The sequence below is a fragment of the Eriocheir sinensis genome, chromosome 34 (assembly GCF_024679095.1).
Source record: "Eriocheir sinensis breed Jianghai 21 chromosome 34, ASM2467909v1, whole genome shotgun sequence".
Classification (NCBI taxonomy): domain Eukaryota; kingdom Metazoa; phylum Arthropoda; class Malacostraca; order Decapoda; family Varunidae; genus Eriocheir; species Eriocheir sinensis.
The window spans coordinates 6,461,028-6,478,568 of NC_066542.1; the positions used below are offsets into that span (position 1 = coordinate 6,461,028).

The window sequence follows — 17,541 nt, forward strand, 5'->3', positions numbered from 1 at the left end:
ATTGTGCCTTCTGGCCAAGGACTTAATTAACTAATTACAACTAAGCTACAAGGAACTTCCCATAATAAAACTGCCGAAGTAGTCAATGACTTTTATTAAACAAATAGCCCAAGCTAAAATGGGGTGGCAACTGTCCCTAACAGAAGGTAGTTTGCTATCAGCACATCAATGCAGCCACCAAACATCACCTCTGGGAACAGTAGCTCCACAAACCCTCCCCACAATCCAGTGCCCCTTACTCATAGATCCAGGACTCATTGGCCTGAGTCCAGCTGAAGAGTTCCTCTGGCTTGAACCACAGAGCAACCTCCTTGTTGGCAGATTCTACTGAATCTGAACCATGAATGATGTTCCTGTGGGCAAAGTAATTGGCTAATCATCTACCATAGGAAACGTTAAACAACAAAAGCCATAATAACATCATGACTGAATAAGCTTGATATTTTAATGAAAATTAAAATTCTGAATTTGAAAACAAGTTTATCTGATGATGCCCTGCAACTAATATTACAGTATACCATATTTCCTGACATATACTGCAAGTTTCCCCCATTCAGATATTCTGCTTAAAATATCACCATGCATAACATACTAGAAATGTCATGGTTGCAATAGTCCTATGGGCAGGGGTAACCATCACCCTCTACACCCCCAATTCTTAAAATGCCACCTACATGAGCCCATAATGAAACATGTCTAACTTACTACATAACATTGCAGAGTGAAATATCAAATTGAGAACCAAGGCCAACACAACTGCCATGTTTCTCAAAGCTGTTTAAGACCATTTATACACATGACAGATACAATTACAAGAAAGGAAGCTTCATTGGCTTAAAGAAGGATTTTAATTAAAGTATAAGGAGGAACCTAAAATGTCCCGTAGATGTCAATGGCAAATGACACACAGAATCTATAAAATAAAAGTGAAGGGATCTATGCAGATGCAGTAAAGCAAGCTGATGGGTTGAATAAAAGGTTCCAATCGAATTTTGAGAAAAAAAAATTGTAGAACAGAAGGGAGTGACTAAAGAGCAAGAGCTGGAAGACATGAAAGCAGAAAGTAAGTGCATAAACTTGTGAACGTCAATCAAGATGCAAAGGAGGCCTTAAAGTTCAGTTGTATATAAATGTAGATACTCAAAGAATGCAGAGGTCAACTGACAGATAAGTCTCCAAGCATAAAAGTGTCTCCCTTGGAAGACAGTAAAGTACCACAAGAGTGGAAGAAGGCAAATCCAATGCCATTCTATAAAATAAGTAATAAGATACAACCACTGAACTATATAAGCCAGTGTCACATACTTATGTGCTTGCTAAACTGTGAAAGAGATTGATAAATTATCTAGAAAAGATGGGTGCATTGATGGAGACCCAATATGGATTCAGAAGTAGAAAGTAGTGTCACCAACTTGTTGAGCTTCTACTCAATGGCACTTAATGCATTGTGGGAGAAAGACAGTTGGGTGGATTTTTGTATGTATTTAGACCTGGAAAAGGCATTTAACAAAGTGTCCCACATGATTAATGTGAAAGTTGGAGCACACAGGACCGAAGGGAACCTTTCTAGAGTGGACAGGAGACTTTCATAGAGACTGACAGATGGGGACAGTATTAAAGGACAATGTCAAGGTGGAGGAAAGTAAACCACAATGCCACAGGACCCTGTGCTAGCATACACAGTTTAGATTTGCCAATGAAATGACGGAGCAGTTTGCACGCCTGTTTGCAGATGATAAGAAGATCATGGAAGAAGTAAAAACTCAAGAGGATTGCAAAAGGATGCAAAAAAGATCTTAACAGGATTTATGAGTTGAGCCGGGATAGAAATAAAGTTGAAGGGAAAAAAATGGAAATGGGTAACAGTACTAAAAGGCTGTCAAGGAATTACTTGATGAGATAGGACTATCAGTATAGCAGAGGAGGTTAAGTACATGAATGTGCTTGTCCAGGGTGACTTGTCACCCCAAAAACATAAGATTGTTGGATAGACTTATTGGCATTTCACTACATGGATGCAGAGATGAAAAAATGATTTGTGGCTCTGATCTGACCTTAATTGGAATATGCAGCAGCAGTATGTTTCCCACATAAAATTAAACTTGTAAACAAGATTGAAAGAATACAAAGATCAGCAACCAACTTGATCCCAAGGCTGACAGACTGAATATACAAGATTAGATAGGTTGTGGCTGCCATTCTTTGGGGAAAAAAAGTGCTGACTACAGTGTTCAGGGAAATGAAGGGAATTGACACAGAGGATATCTTTGCATAGGACAGGGGAGCAACCACAGGACATGATTGGAAGGTGAAAAAGAACAAATGTTTAAAGATTTCATGAAACAAGTTTTCCCCGTAGATGCATTTATTAACCTGGACACAGATGTTGTTCAGTGTAATGATAGTTAAATTGATTGGTAAAATATTACAAAAACAGGGAATGGATACGAATGATTATATAAGAAATTTATCAACCTATAAGCTAGAATAGAGGATCTGAATGGCCTAAGACTGCTGGTACCCACTAGCTTTAATGCAAACCATATTCATTCAAGCATTGCATTAGTTTTATACTTGAAATTTTAGCCTTTGCCTACTTTAAAACATGTTTTGAAAAAACATGAACCTCACTGTCTTCAACATATTATCTAAAGTATAATGTCAAACAACTTACCTCCCAACTTCAATGCAGAAGTCTCCTCGAATAGTACCAGGCTTTGAGTCAGCAGGCCTGGTTTCTCCCATCATGGTACGTGCGGTCTTCACCACACCAGTTCCCTCCCAACACATGGCCACAAGGGGTCCAGATGACATGTATTTGCAGAGGCCAGGGTAGAAGGGCTTGTCAGCCAGGTCGGCATAATGCTTCTTGAGGTGGTCCTCAGTTGCCTGTAAAAATGGACGTATTGTATGTATTCTGTAATCTTTAACCTACAATAATTTTTCACCAATCAAGCAATCATTCTTAGTAGCAGTAAACATCTCATATTCACAATATCCCTGCAGTACAAGAGTAGGCAGCAATGTACATCATGGCTGACACACCACCAGAGAAGTAAAAAAAAAATGAGGTGCTGAAAACTTTTTAAAGTTTTCCTTTTCATCTAAAAAAAAAATTGTGGTTCAGGATCCTTGTCACACATTTCTTATATATTCTAAGCCTCAGTTCAAAGATGGCTGCAGCCTTATAGTATGTAACAATGCTACTTCCTCTCTTGCCCATGACCTTGAATCAGTTTTCACCATAAAACTAGCAAACTCTTTGTCCAGAATGTCAACCTCTGACCAACCCATCCCTCTGGAGTTTGTTTTGAAGCTTCCAGTGAGATCTGACCCAGACTGAATGGAATGTTTTTTCTGCATGGAATGTTTTTTCTGCAGTGTTGCCATTTCCCATAAGTGGACAAAACTTAAGGTGAGCTCCAGCTTGTGCATAACTGCCCAGTGCAGTACTATTTAACACTTGGCTTTACACATCGGCAAGTGTAAACAGAAGTCAAAGATACCTGGCAAACGAATATATGTACCAGCAACCCCAGCTATCTGAGGGTGGCTACTGTCACTTATTTTTAGCACTGTCAGTGACATTGTGTCTCGTTCAACCTTGAATGCCATATTGCTTCAATTACAGGGTTACCTTGTAAGCTCATCTTCCAGTAAAGGCTGCAGATGGGAATGTATGGGAATGTCATGGATGGCCACCATTTTAGTAGTGCATCAGCTGATTGAGCTGTGTAAAGCTCAAGCATCACTAAAGTTATCACCACATTAGGGATAAGCCAGCCTTATGGACTAGTAGGGAAACTTCACATCTGATCCCATAAAGCCTTCACCACAAATGTAAACTTTAACTGATGATTTCTCACCACTGGCTGGTGGTAGTGGTGAATGGGAGCCCCCCAAAAATGGATGAGGATGGGAGAGACAGAGAGGCACCCCAGCTAATAAAGCATATATATCAAGTCAGATCTGCTGGAAGTCTTTGCAAATGATTTGAAAATTGGAATGTCCAAAAGGTTTGGTTTGCAAGTCAAAACAAAACACGCACACAAAAAAATGTACCGTAGGACATTGCCATGAACTATTTCGAAAATGTTTTCAACAATAGATGCTAAGTTTCTTCAATACTGTTTGGATTTATTTTTTATTTATCATTTTTGCTGGAAGGAGCATCAGCACACCATACCATGCCAGTAGGTCATTTCGTTTGCTGCTATCGCCATCTTTCTCAAATTTACTTTAAAAGTGACATATATACAGTGTTGCTGTGCGAGGCCTTTGTGCTCATTTCCATCACACTGGCCCAAGATCCTGTTGCGGGAATCAACCCATTACCCTGGCACACAGGAATAGTGTTAACATATGGTTTATCCCAGATACTCATTTCTCGACCAAGCCTAAAGAGAAACAGTTGCGAGGGCTGCGTGCTCACTGCCCAGACCCATGCCCGTGGGTTTGTAGCTAGACGTGCTAACCACTTCACGGCGGAGGCTCAGGGATTTAGGGACTTTCTTATATTTCACTGTAGGCAAATTGACCCCTCTTTTGGCCACTGTATACTAATCCGCTATACGAGAGCAACAGTTAGCAGGCCTTTTTTTTATATATATATATATTTCTTTACATCTTTTTGTTGCCCTTTAGTTGCTGTGCTGTAAAAAAAAAAAAAAAATAGCAAAAAAGATGGATGGATGTGTTCTACAGATATCCCAATCCTCTTATTGGCCTAGTAATATTTTATATATTGTTATGGCCCGCCAGCACAGTCTGTTTTTAACCCGGCTTTTTAGGGCTTCCTCGGCCGGCATTGCACGTCTGGCCGCCGGCTGGTAACATTGATCCGCACTTCGCCACCTCTGCTTTAACAAGGCGTGGGAACCAAAAATTCTACAAAATGGCCCTACCAGAGTCATTTCAACGGTATCTGGCTTCAAAGAGTTACAAGCTGTCAGAAATGAGAGGGTGGGAGCATGTACAAGAGGAAGGAAAAGAAGAAGCAATTTAAAGAGAAATGAAGACAAGATACAACGATACTAAAACAAGAAAACCAAAAGAGAAGAAAGTAAAAGAAAAGGAAAAACAAGCGAGGAAAATACATGAATTATTTTTCCTTCCTTACATTAACACCTACCTGCATAAATTTCATGCCGACCAACTTGAATCCCTTAGCCTCGAAGCGCTTGATAATTTCCCCGGTGAGCCCTCGCTGGACGCCATCGGGTTTCACGGCGATGAAGGTGCGTTCGCGGACCATGATGTAGAGCGGTGTGAGGGTGCGGGCGAGGATCGAGAGCAAGGCGGCGAGGCTCACCAGCATGGGGCGCAAAGAGAGGGAGGAAAGGGAGGCAGGCACGACCTCGACTCGGCGGGACCAGACGTACGATGATTACTGTTTGAATACGGTAAATTAGGTCCAGGCATGGAGGTAGAATTGGTGGAGTCGACACGGCCCGCTAATCCCATTCATTGAGGTGAAGCCGACGAACTGTCAAATTTACGGCCAAAAGATGGGGGTGAGCGAGCCTGACCTGACAACACCTGGCCGTAAAAATGACAGCTCGGGCGTATTCACTTAATTGGGCTGATGTCGACTCCACTAATTCAATCTACTTCCATGGTTCCAGGCATAAAAGTAAAGTCAGGGGAAGAAAATTAAAGAACAGAAAAACATCCATCAGTTCAGGGTGAAGTGTATAAGTGTGCACTGTGAAGTAACTTAAGTGCATGTTATTATAATTGTTAATAAGTGTTGAAGACCTATAATATTAAGCGATACAAAGCGTTATAGGTCAAAAGAAGACATATGCTATAGTGTATTACAGTGAGGAAAGTTAAGTAATACAGTACCATTGAAGAGCAATTAAGTGTGTGAATAAACAGAATAGAGGACTGAGAGGAGGAGGACATAAGAATAAAGAAGCGATACAAAGCGTTATACGTCAAAAGATGATCGAATCTTTAACATCCCAACGATATATACTATAGTACTTTCTTGACATCATTAAAGCAGAAAATTAGAGCATCGGTGCAGGGTGAAGTATGCAAGTGTGCGCAGCGAAGTAACCAAGAGTGCTTAGTGAAGTATCTAAGTGTAAAGAAGGTAATGTACAGTTAAGATTAAATTGGGTATATTAACGCCGCGACCATATCTCATTTCCTACTCAACGAAGTATTCATGTCGTCATAATGTCTTCTAATAACCTTCAAACCTCTCGGAAAACTACAGGAAAGAGTATATAGATGAAAACTATGTGATAGCTGTTAATTATACTGACATGTTCGTGTACCACAAGTATACGCGTTTATAATTCAGCACGACAATTTTGGCGCAAGGTGTACGAAATTAGTCACTTGTCACGCTGGTTGGGCTGCTGACCTAACGTTGCCAGTTTGTCGTACTCAGCCTCTTATGTTTGCCGATATCCAACCCAAAAACTGTCTCCTCCACCCCAATAACTGGTTGCTTATATAGTTATCGTTAAAGTGGTTAATTATTGGTGTTTCTTGGCAATAGTTACGTGTCAGAAACCGGTAAATACGATGAGTACAACAATCTGGCAACGGTGGAGTCTGCTGTCTTGACATGAGGGAGTTGCCAATGTTCGCGAGAACCTTAACCGAATGGCGGTGTATTTAAGCTAAAGCACTAAACATCTGAAGTTCTTTTCGGTATTGCTTTTCTGTTTATCATTTTCAAAGACTAGAGGCCGAGACGTGTATCATAGTGAGGTGCTTGGTGACCCGTAGGCCTACCTCCCCTTTCTTTCCTTTCATTAATAAACTATCTAGAATTTTGCGAGGTTAGCCTACTTATCGGAACGTTTTCACAAGTGACAGCTGATAAACGATTAATTATAAGTGTCTCGAAGCTTTCTTTAGACCTTGGCTCAGCTCAGCCCACTATCGCGAGTGTCATCTTTGGAACTTATTGGCTGCCAGAAATACATGGGAAAAAAAAATGTCGTGTCTTGTATCCGTAATAGCACTATATAGCTTATGCATGGAAATCTCAATAAATCATCTCAGACACGTTCATGTAAAAAAGAAGGCTGAAAGTAGAGAGCGAGCTGGACACGTTATTTCTGTCCACTATATGTAAGCGTATAACAGAAAGGAAAGATAAATGTTGAAAGTCAAAGACGAGAGAGTTTGATCAGGCAGGGTACGTGGCAGCACGGAAGCACAGTTTTTAGGACGATAGGAGCTAGGCACTCAGTCGGGTCCATAGGCCTTTCGAGGATTGAGGCCATAAAGGGGAAAAAATCATTCTTGTGAAGTTTTAGCATGAGGAGTGGGAAAAGGGCGTGGAATGTGTGCCTCGGTAACCTGAAATATATACACCTCTTTGACCTAGAAGCAGCTATCATATACAGCAGAGGTGGGCGCGGTACTGAAAAAATCAGTAGTGCGGTTGCGGTAGTGCGGTACTTTTTTCCGGAATAGTCGGTTGCGGTGGTGCGGTCCCATTTTTTTTCTTTCCCAGTGCGGTACGCGGTGTGCGGTACTGCGGTAGCGGTAGTCAAAATAAAAAAAAAATACTTTAGTGCCTATCCTGGCATCCAAAGAAAGGAAACATGGTTAAAATAGTACAATGAAAAATCGGCCGGCACCACGGACAGGTCCGGGGTTGAAATGGCCGGCACCGCGCGCGGGTTAGAGACGATCGACTGGCAGTGTAGTAGTTTAGTCTGTCTATTTAGTATTTAATTTTGAACAATAACTGAAAAGTCAGAATGATTGAATAACTGATTCTGATGACTGATACCGATTAACTGAGTCCGATTCACTGTAAAAAAAAAAAATAATAATAATAAAATCCGTGAGCATGCCGCGCTGCAAATGTCGTCTTCAATAGTTTTCAAAGTACCGCAGGATTTTTTAGTGCGGTCCACGGTAGTGCGGTATTTTCAGAAAGTTTGAGGTAGTGCGGTACTTTATTTCGTGATGCGGTACTACCGCACCAAGCACCGCACTTGCCCACCTCTGATATACAGTACGCGTCCTCGGGTCATCCCACGAGCTGAAGCATAATGCCAAAACCACCTAGCTCTGCGGCTCCAAAGGCTGTACAGGAGCGACATAGGACAGAATGCTGAAATAATTAAGGTTGTGATCTGAGGAGCCCAACGGAGAGAGCAGTTTAACATAAGCTGAAGAATTAGAGGTGGAGGTCAAGAGTGCTAAAGTTGTAGGCTTGTTCATCAGCCTGGCTAATTCTCGAGAGAGGATTTAAACCAAAGTTGGTGGTGAACATTGAAATCTGAGATGGAGATTTAAGCGTTAAGGGAGACGAGTCATGACGTGCTCCACTTTGGAATTCAGATAGTCGAAGAATTTTACATAGTTCGTAGATATAGGTTAAAGGTAAACTGTGTGTGTGTTGTTTTGTGAAAAATATGAATAATAATAATAATTTTAAAGGCATACCGTGCATGGTGTTGCCTGCTTGGGGGATTATAGCCAAGGTCGGAGCAAGGGCATTAGCATGTGCGTGTGTATGCTTACTCATAGCGTGCTGGAATCGTCATCATCAGCAAGATTAGAGCAACCCAATAATAGTTGATCTCTGTGTACTGCTATGACCTTTACACGTCACACACCCAATCCCACTCCTTAGCAGCAGGGAAAATCTTGGCCTGTGTTTGTGTGTGTAGTTTATGCCATTTCAGTGGAATTTCTTCCCTTTATGCTATTTCTGTGGAATTTTTCTCCCCATTCTTTATCATGATGGGAACTGAATTAATGATAATAACTTACACCAAATATTAATTGGATTACCCATCATTTGTTGGACCGGGTTGGCATACACATACCTTATGATACTTCATTTACAGGAGAAGAAAATAACATAGAATTCAAACTTTTTATATTTTCCTCAGTGCATGAAAGGGAGACTGAAGAAAATTACAAATACTCTGAATTTTCTGACATCACATAATGCCCTACTGGCCAAAGAGCTAACACCACTTTCAATGTTTGACAGGGGAAATATACTAGTATAACAATAACAATAACATTCAAAATATAGGTATTTAAATAATCTCCACACATTACTTACCTAAGATTTAACTTATACATCACCAAAAGTTGCTACAAACATTGCTGAACACATGAACAAATGTTTCCTAGGGTATAATTTAAAAAACATATATATTAAACAATGTCAAAAGTGTTTATTTTGAATAGTGTAAAAATATATGGTCACCTCCAATGCCACAGGTGTGCTACATTCTTTATATGAACTAGCTATATTTTTCTTATCAAACCATGAATATACTCAAATTCCTACTTCTCAAATCTTTAAAGTGTGGCATGTTAAAATTTAAAATTGAAGTTGGCAAACATCCATGGTGGTTATGATGAGCATTATTACAAATCTTGGTTGACATATATTTCACTAATTGGGCCTCAAATTTTCACAGAAAACTCTGAACGTTCTTTCTTAAAATTAATTCCAGAGATCTAGTGTTTTGGCAAGAACTAGGTCCAAAAAACAGGTCTAACACACACACACACACACACACACACACACACACACACACACACACACACACACACACTTACATACTTACATACATACATGTGTGTGTATGGGTAGATAGGTAATGTGTAGTTCAAATTTACTAAATGTTATTTTCCAGTCTGCAAGAATGTTAAGTGAGAACTATATCATGTCTTTAGTGTTCAGGACAAGAGATGCAATTTGCCACCTCATTGATTCATAAAGTATACAAAGAATATGCTACTTAGAGGTGAAACTGCAGATATTTGAAGAAAAAATACAATAGAGGACATTTGCAACCTTCTCATAAATTGTAGTAAGTTTTGAATTTGAGGTTGTTCCTGAAAAAAAAATCTTCTTGTTTTACATTCTAATGCATTTGATGCAAAATTTGACAAAGATGTGAGAATCTCCCTTCACTCATATATTTCAAACTGAATGTGCAATCAAATTATGTCACTTACGGTTACCCAGTTTCACTTTATCCCTTCTTACACTGTATTATCACAGTCAAGCTAAAGTAATATTATGACAGACTTTTTGCAGAACAATTTACTTTTTCCCTGAACAAAAAATAATTTCTCTATGACAGTTTTACATATATATACTGTATTTTAAAGCTACTTAAGTAATACCATTCTTGGTCAAAATATATGGAATACTTTACAAGAAAATGCAACTTTACGATTTATACATATGCGAAAAATTGAGCATTTTCTGCAGACAAACCAGAACTTGTTATATTACACGTTTAAAGTAGTGAAGGAAACGATAAAAAGATAACTATTTTCCATAATAAATTTTGAAGTAACCTTAGAAATGGGGCATCCATACTAATACGGCAATCTTGACTGCGTGCATTCTTGGGTAAACATCTTCAAATGTCTATTGTGACACTATCTTATAGAATTCAAATTAACTTGTAGATTAAAAGGTAGATTTAGTACAGCTAGGGACAAGGGAAGCTTTAGAAATTTCATTTTGCTGCAAAATGAAATTGCATTAGTTATTACAGTAAAAGTTCTTTAAACCAAATAGTTGTTATCCAACATCTGTTCAGTTAGTTTTTAGACCACTGAATGCTGCAAATCCTTATAAATGCCTTATAAATGTGTATATAGAGTAATACTGTCAAACATCAATATATGCTATTTGTTTATCTACTATACTATAAATGCACAAAATTTTCAATTTAGACAGTTTAATTGCTTTGTTGAGCCAGTAGATTATAATATATTATGCATAATCCCAGATAACAGTTATGTTTTCTTACTTTTTTTCTTTGCACCCTTTCACCAGGTCTTCTGGGTTTGGGTGGCATTTTAGGTTGAGTTAAAACACAGCAGAATCTGCATTCCAGTATTCAGACAATTGTAATTATTTTCATGGAATGATTTCTTGCAGTTAAGAATTTGGGTTGTTGGATTTTTCAGATTATAATTTTCTGTCTTCAAAATTTAGACTAAAGATATTTTGGGGCAAGTGGAATTTGGATTAACTGACTTTCACCCTAAATCAGTTATGAATATATGAAACATTTTATCCTACAAAAATTCAAGAATAACAATTAAGAATCAAAAAATGGATAAGATCAATGTATGATTCTTGTATAAAATTAATATTGAGGAGCTTTGATAGATTATAGAATATGTATAACTGCAGATTAAAGAGTGAACAGAATGCAATGGGTGCTGAAATTGTGAGAGGAATGTTAAATTGTTCTAACCACAATGCAGTAGTAGCAGAAATGTTGATAAGAGATTAATGGGAAGTGAAAGGAAATAGGAAAAAGGAAAGAGGAAGGAACTGGCAAGTGAGAGATTGTGTGACTGTGATTACATGCAGATTTACAGAAGGAAGGTTCAGGAATTACTGTGAAAAGCAAGTGTTTGAGATCTGTTAGAGGTCAGTGATTAGGGTAACTGAAGGAAGCAATACTGAGTTAGGGCAGAGATGGAGAAAATTACTGAATTCAAATATGTATGTATAATTCTATATAAATATGGGAGCACAGAGGAGAGGTAAGGGTGAGAGCAGTGAAGGGCAGACAGGTAGCAGGGGGACTGAAGAGTTATGAAAGGAAGAAGTGTGAACATGGATGTAAAGAAAGGTTTAAGAAATTGCATTACTGAGATAGAGATATGTTAGAAGAGAGAGAAAGAGAGAGGGGGGGGTGATAATGATAATAGCAGTCTCATAATATCGTACCCATAATATTAATACATATAATATTATTAATCATATAATCACCTAAATATGCCATAGACTCCCATTCCCCCCTCCTCCCTACCACCACCACCACCATGGCAGAAATTAATTGTAAAAACTTTATTAATATCCTCTTTTAACTCCTAATTAACGGCATACCTTCGTCAAATACCTGCGGATGGAGTCACACGGGTTATGAATAAATTCATCCTGTTTTTTGTGTGGATATTTATGCAATGTGGAAGTGTTTGCTGTCATCCCATATTTATATAAAATTATACATACATATTTGAATTCAGTAATTTTCCATCATACTAAATCAGATACATGAACGTGGAATGTAGTGCAACAGTCACAAATATGCCCAGTTGAAATGAGCTATGTAAGAAGTACATGATGTGTCAAGATGGGATGGAGAAAGTGGTGAAAATATTTTGGAATGGATTTAGAAGCTGGGTGGCTCAGTGGTTTTGGTGTTTAGCTTGCAACTGAGAGGTTGTGAGGTCAAGCCCACCTTACTGCAGCTTTTTAGTGAAAGGCAGCACTCTTTATTAACCAAAGCAGAGTTATATGGTCTTAGCTACCTAGCTTGAGGGGATTCTTTGATCTTCATTTTTGTAACAGCAAAGGTAGTAGTGGTTGTGAAGGTGAAACATTACTCTCTGAGATGGTTTGGCCACATGATTAGAATGAATGATTGACTTTGAAAAGTGTATGAGGGCAGGATTGAGGAGGGGAATATCAGAGGGATACTAATGGAATGGATCAATAGAGTGGATGAGTGTTAAAGAGAGTTGGTATGTGAGGGATTGAATATGCATAGAGGGTGTGCCTACCATTGATGCAAATGGCACCTTGAGAAAAGGTGTTTCTTTATATAAGGACACAATGGTGTGAATGAAAACACTGACTTTTATTCCATCATATACAGTTATATGCAGGGCACCCAGCCTGGCATACATCTATGACAAAAAACAGTTCTGCACCACTTCTTTTCTTCTTTTACATCAATGCACTAAGCCAGCCATTAGCAATTAGTGGCATCATGCCCTCCAGCTCACACCCATCACACACCCTCAGTGCTATTGTAGCTTGCTTGATGTGTGGATGTGTCTTGCTGGTCAGTGTCATCTCTCTTCAATCAGAAGTTGCTCTAGCTTTGGGGCCTGTACCACAGCTATTATTAGAAAAAAAGTCTTTGACAACTGAAACGGTAGCACTGGCTTGCACAAGGCTAGGCAAGACTTTGACATCTGAAATAATAGCATGGAATATTGTACTGCATGAGACTGGGCACCAGATGAAGGAAATTGTTGAGCAAGTTGGTGTTTGTGAGCATTATGTGTGGAAATGGGTGAGGCACTTCAAAGATGACATTGGCATTATGCCCATAGTCAAGCCATGTTTTGGTGAGTCAAAGAAGACTTCCCCCAAGATTATGACAGTTATCAAGAAAGAGCTAACAATTGGCCCCTAACCACTACAGTTGCTTCGTGCTGCTTGCGTACAATGTTAGTGAGATACTTGTTGATGAAACCCCTTTTGGGGCCTGTACCACAGCCATTCTGGTAGACCTAGCTGGTACGGAGATTGTCAAAGCCAACATGGCACAGGCCTCACTCACTCCTGTGTTGGTATTGACACCAACTGCTGGCAGTTGTTAGTACCGAGATATACCTTGCTGTGCTGCATGCTTTTGCTTCCAACTCCACAGTACCTGTACTGGCATCGCTGCTACCAGTACTACTGCCTTGCTAGAACTCACGGCATTGAAATGAACAGTACCTGCCTAGCCCTAGCACTGAAGATGTGTGATGGCTGCAAGCTGCAGAACTTGACTTTACTTAATGGCTGATAATGCATTAGTGCTTAATACCCTAAAGAACTGGTGGGTATTGTGTTTTGTCATTAATGTATAGCAGATTGGGGATCCAGCCTGTATTTATGATGTGAACTGTAAATCATGAATATAGGTTAAAATTTGTATACTTTTTAATCACGATGTCGAACAAAAAATAGATTCATCTGAGATTAGTTTTACTAAAAGGTATCAAGGAATAATGGCATACATCAATGATGGTGCTCCAGCATACAGATTTGGCTACTAAGACATAACGTAGAGAGAAAGGGGTGGCATGCTGATGAATGATGTGAGTTGTGTTGAGGAAAAAATTATTTTTAGTAATTAGTATTGCTAAAAGTTGAAAATCATATGGTGCAGCAGGTTAAAACAGCAAATACATACATTTTTTTTTAATTATGATAAAATTTAATCTAATTTACATTTAAAGTTTCACACATATATACATACAGTAAACTCTATAAATCAGACCCTTTCAGGACTCCAGACACATATCCATAAATGAACCAAAATGTATGATATACAGCACATATCCAGACAGTGGTTGGATGGATGTTGTATATTAGTCGAAGATCTGGTCTATACCCTGGGATTTGGCGCAAGTCCGGACCACGTCATCTCAAAACAAAGGCTGCCTTTCTTTCATGTCCCTCCTGAGCCCTCATTGACATAGTGCAAGAGGAATGCAGTCACTCATCAGTTGATTTTGTTTTATGATCCTATACACACACACAGGGAATTGTTATATTTATTTTCAAATTGAACAATTGCTTAGATTTCTGTACACTAGATGCAACTCCAACACAAGCTTTCCTGACGTGCTTGATGAGCCCCATACTTTTCTGTTCCGTGCTTTGTTTACAACCGCCCTTGCCGCCCTGTGACATAAGACAGAACTCTACAGGGTATAAATTTATATTTACATGGCCCTGCTTTACTAAAGCATCCCTGTGGTGTCTTAATCTTTTATGCAAAGATGACCAGAATCACTGGTCAACTCCTGAACAGCCTTGTTCGGATAACTTATTTTAAAACTCGGATTTCGTATTTTCGGCTATTTAAGATAAGGTCTCTCCCCTGTTTAGTCCGATTTATGGAGGGTTTACTGTGCGCACACACACACACACACACACACATTTAAGCACTTGACTATTGCATGGATACTAATTTTAGGGGTTAATATTTCATCTAAAGTTGAAGAGATTACAGCCTAAACAGAAGTCTAGTTGATAAATCAATAAAGTACAAAATAAACAATTTACATGACTTTTCTAAGTATCTTAGAATTCACTGAGTTTAAAACTTGACCTATGTTGCTCTGATATATATTATACTTGATCTTTTAAAAACATACTATCACTTTTGTCTCTGGCTTTATAAAATATTTTTATACCTCATTTATTACTGCTAGACACTATAAACATTCTGTACACACCTGGCTGGTGTCTGTCAACAACTAACATGTTTCCTTCTTTGCGGGAGTCATGTGCTTCACAGCTATACAGTCGTACCTTAACCTCCATGGATTTAACATTTATGGTTTTAAATATACGCGAGGTAGCCTGTGGATATTAACAAGTTAAAGATTTGGATACCTATGGGTTTTCTTGAACATTTTAGTGGCCACTCAAACCTCTCGCGTCTCACCGCACCCCACCCCACACACCTTGTGATTACTGTGGGACTTGCACCCCATTTGCCCACGCAAAGTCACGAATTCAAAAGTTGCCCATGCCATTAACAAGCTGGGGCTGACAACTAGATCCCGCAAGAAAAGTCTACTGATGCTTTGACCAGCGCATAAAGAGAAGAAAAGATATTTGAAGGGGGGCAGCAAATATCTGTGGATTTTCAAACCCATAGGTGTAAGTTACCTAACCCCAGCTTATGTTATGGTACGACTGTAATTTTTTGCCATATCAATCTAATAATTTCACAGCAGCTTTTAGTAAAAAAAAAAAAAGAATCATCTATCTTTTATTATTAAATTCAAGATGTATGTCAATAGTAAAATCACAAATAAATGTGCTAGTAAGCGTATCTGGTAAATGCTTCCGAGACATTGAGATCAACTGATCATCACATGCATGGGTGATTGTATGAGACCAAAACTGTGGAAACAAAATGAAAAATTATGATGATTCAGAAGCATCTTGATAAAATTCAAGTAAAGCAAGACACCTAAAGTTTAATTATACTTTTTCACAATTTATATTTCATAATATTGTGGCAAGATAATGGCTAGGTAGGTGACCAGTCACTTCATTCTAGAGTAGCTACATGAATTTCTCAACGTCATATCTCAGTTTTTCAAAGGCCCCATACTCAAGCTGGTAGATACACTCAGTTTGAAAGCCTTTTTTTTTTTATATATATACATATATATTACCTGAACTTTTAGTTTCTTGCCCCTTGTCAAAAGTTTCAATCAAGACAATTTCATATCTTGTATGGTCAAGGAAGTATCAGTTAGCAGCTGAAGTATGCTGTGCATGATCATGTATCAAGATCACACTCAGCAGCATAGGGTATTGTTTGAGATATTGAGAGTTAATCCTTAAAGAACTAGATTTTGTGATGATCCAGACCACTTGAACCTTGCTATATACTCATCTCTTGGCTGTGACTGTTCCATCTTATTGATCCTGCTGGCTGTATTTGATGTTATGAACAACTGGTGTGTTATTCAGAAACACCAAGCTCATACATGTGATATATATAATATATATATCACATATATATAATAGATAATTTTTCTAAAGGCATTACTCTATTTGTAGTAGTATAACAAGCATTCTTCATTACCCTAGCTACTTGTCACTTTACTACAACATAAATGAACATCACACAATCTGTTGATATAAATAAATAAACATTAATGAATTCACAAATAAAACCACCCAATGTAAACATTAACAGGACTCTAGGTAGTATTTTCATTTCATTTCAGGGCTGCACACAGAAGGTTTTGCTTCATATTTGAATTTCTTGCTGAATTATCACATCAGTAGTTGGGAAAGCAAACCAGCTATCAATATTTATATTGCTAATTACTCAAAGAAATCTGTATTTAAATTGGATTTGGAGGGTTTCCAAGCAAAATTTATACTAATAAATATGAATAAACTTATGTACATTTGTATTCCATAAGGTGTATGGCAAAATACATCTATAAAAACATAATTTTAGTCATCATACATTCATAACTACATAAATGCAACTGCATGAATAGTATTGTGTTTTGTATCATATTTTGCTGAAATCAGAAAAACCTTTTAAGCATTATTAATTTATATGCATGCTTCAAGTATGAGCATCACTATGTAAAGTTCTCCACTTCAAATTCATTTCAGCAGTTTGAGCACTTGGGTAATAAGGGATTATAGTTTTGATGATGTCATTAATTTTAAGTTTATGGTGTATTGGAACTGGAAGACCACATATCAAGTACATGTGTGTACAAGTTGAGTAAAAAAATGGAAACACTTTATACTGATAAGTTGATAATGTAAAGTGTAATGATGTTACTTTATTGGTGTGTGTGTGTGTTAGAGAGAGAGAGAGAGAGAATGTTAATATAAACGGAGTATTTGAGTATGTGACATCACTGGTGAGAATGAACAAGATGATTACGGATACTGGGTGATCAGGTCCATGGCTCCTCCCTGGGGATACTGGTGGGGGTTGTAGGTACTCGCTGGCCCCAGTAAGCCACGGCGATTGCGGTATTTCTGCTGCTTTGTCATCTGGAATATAATGGAGAATGATGAGGGAAAATAATTTCTTGTATTGCTATATCAGCCTAAATGTACTCCCGGCAAACGTGAATGTGATGTTTCTTGCTATGTATTCTATGTTTAACCCCTTCAACACAAGGATGCATATACAGTAAACCCCTGTGATATCGCGGTTCAGTTTTCACGGTCCCGGTATTTGCGTTTTTTTTCTGTAAGACCTATTAATTTTGATA

General features: G+C 38.4%; 2 protein-coding genes across 9 annotated transcripts in view; both read right to left on the bottom strand.

Annotated features, from left to right (window-relative positions):
* Positions 1–78: 78 nt before the first annotated feature.
* LOC127006975 (nucleoside diphosphate kinase B-like) lies at positions 79–5,384 on the bottom strand. Its single transcript, XM_050877407.1, has 3 exons — positions 5,132–5,384; positions 2,675–2,889; positions 79–353 (listed from the first exon to the last, which is right to left on the bottom strand). Exons 1-3 carry the CDS (start codon positions 5,315–5,317, stop codon positions 236–238), a joined length of 519 nt encoding a protein of 172 aa, XP_050733364.1. The 5' UTR covers positions 5,318–5,384; the 3' UTR covers positions 79–235.
* A 3,467-nt stretch (positions 5,385–8,851) lies between these two features.
* LOC127006977 (inositol 1,4,5-trisphosphate receptor type 1-like) overlaps positions 8,852–17,541 on the bottom strand; it is an 86,656-nt gene continuing 77,966 nt past the window's right edge. For all 8 annotated transcript variants that reach the window (XM_050877415.1, XM_050877414.1, XM_050877416.1 and 5 more), the window contains one exon: positions 8,852–17,317. In XM_050877415.1, the coding sequence (XP_050733372.1) occupies positions 17,201–17,317 (117 nt within the window). In that variant the 3' untranslated portion in view covers positions 8,852–17,200. The remainder of the gene's footprint in view (positions 17,318–17,541) is intronic.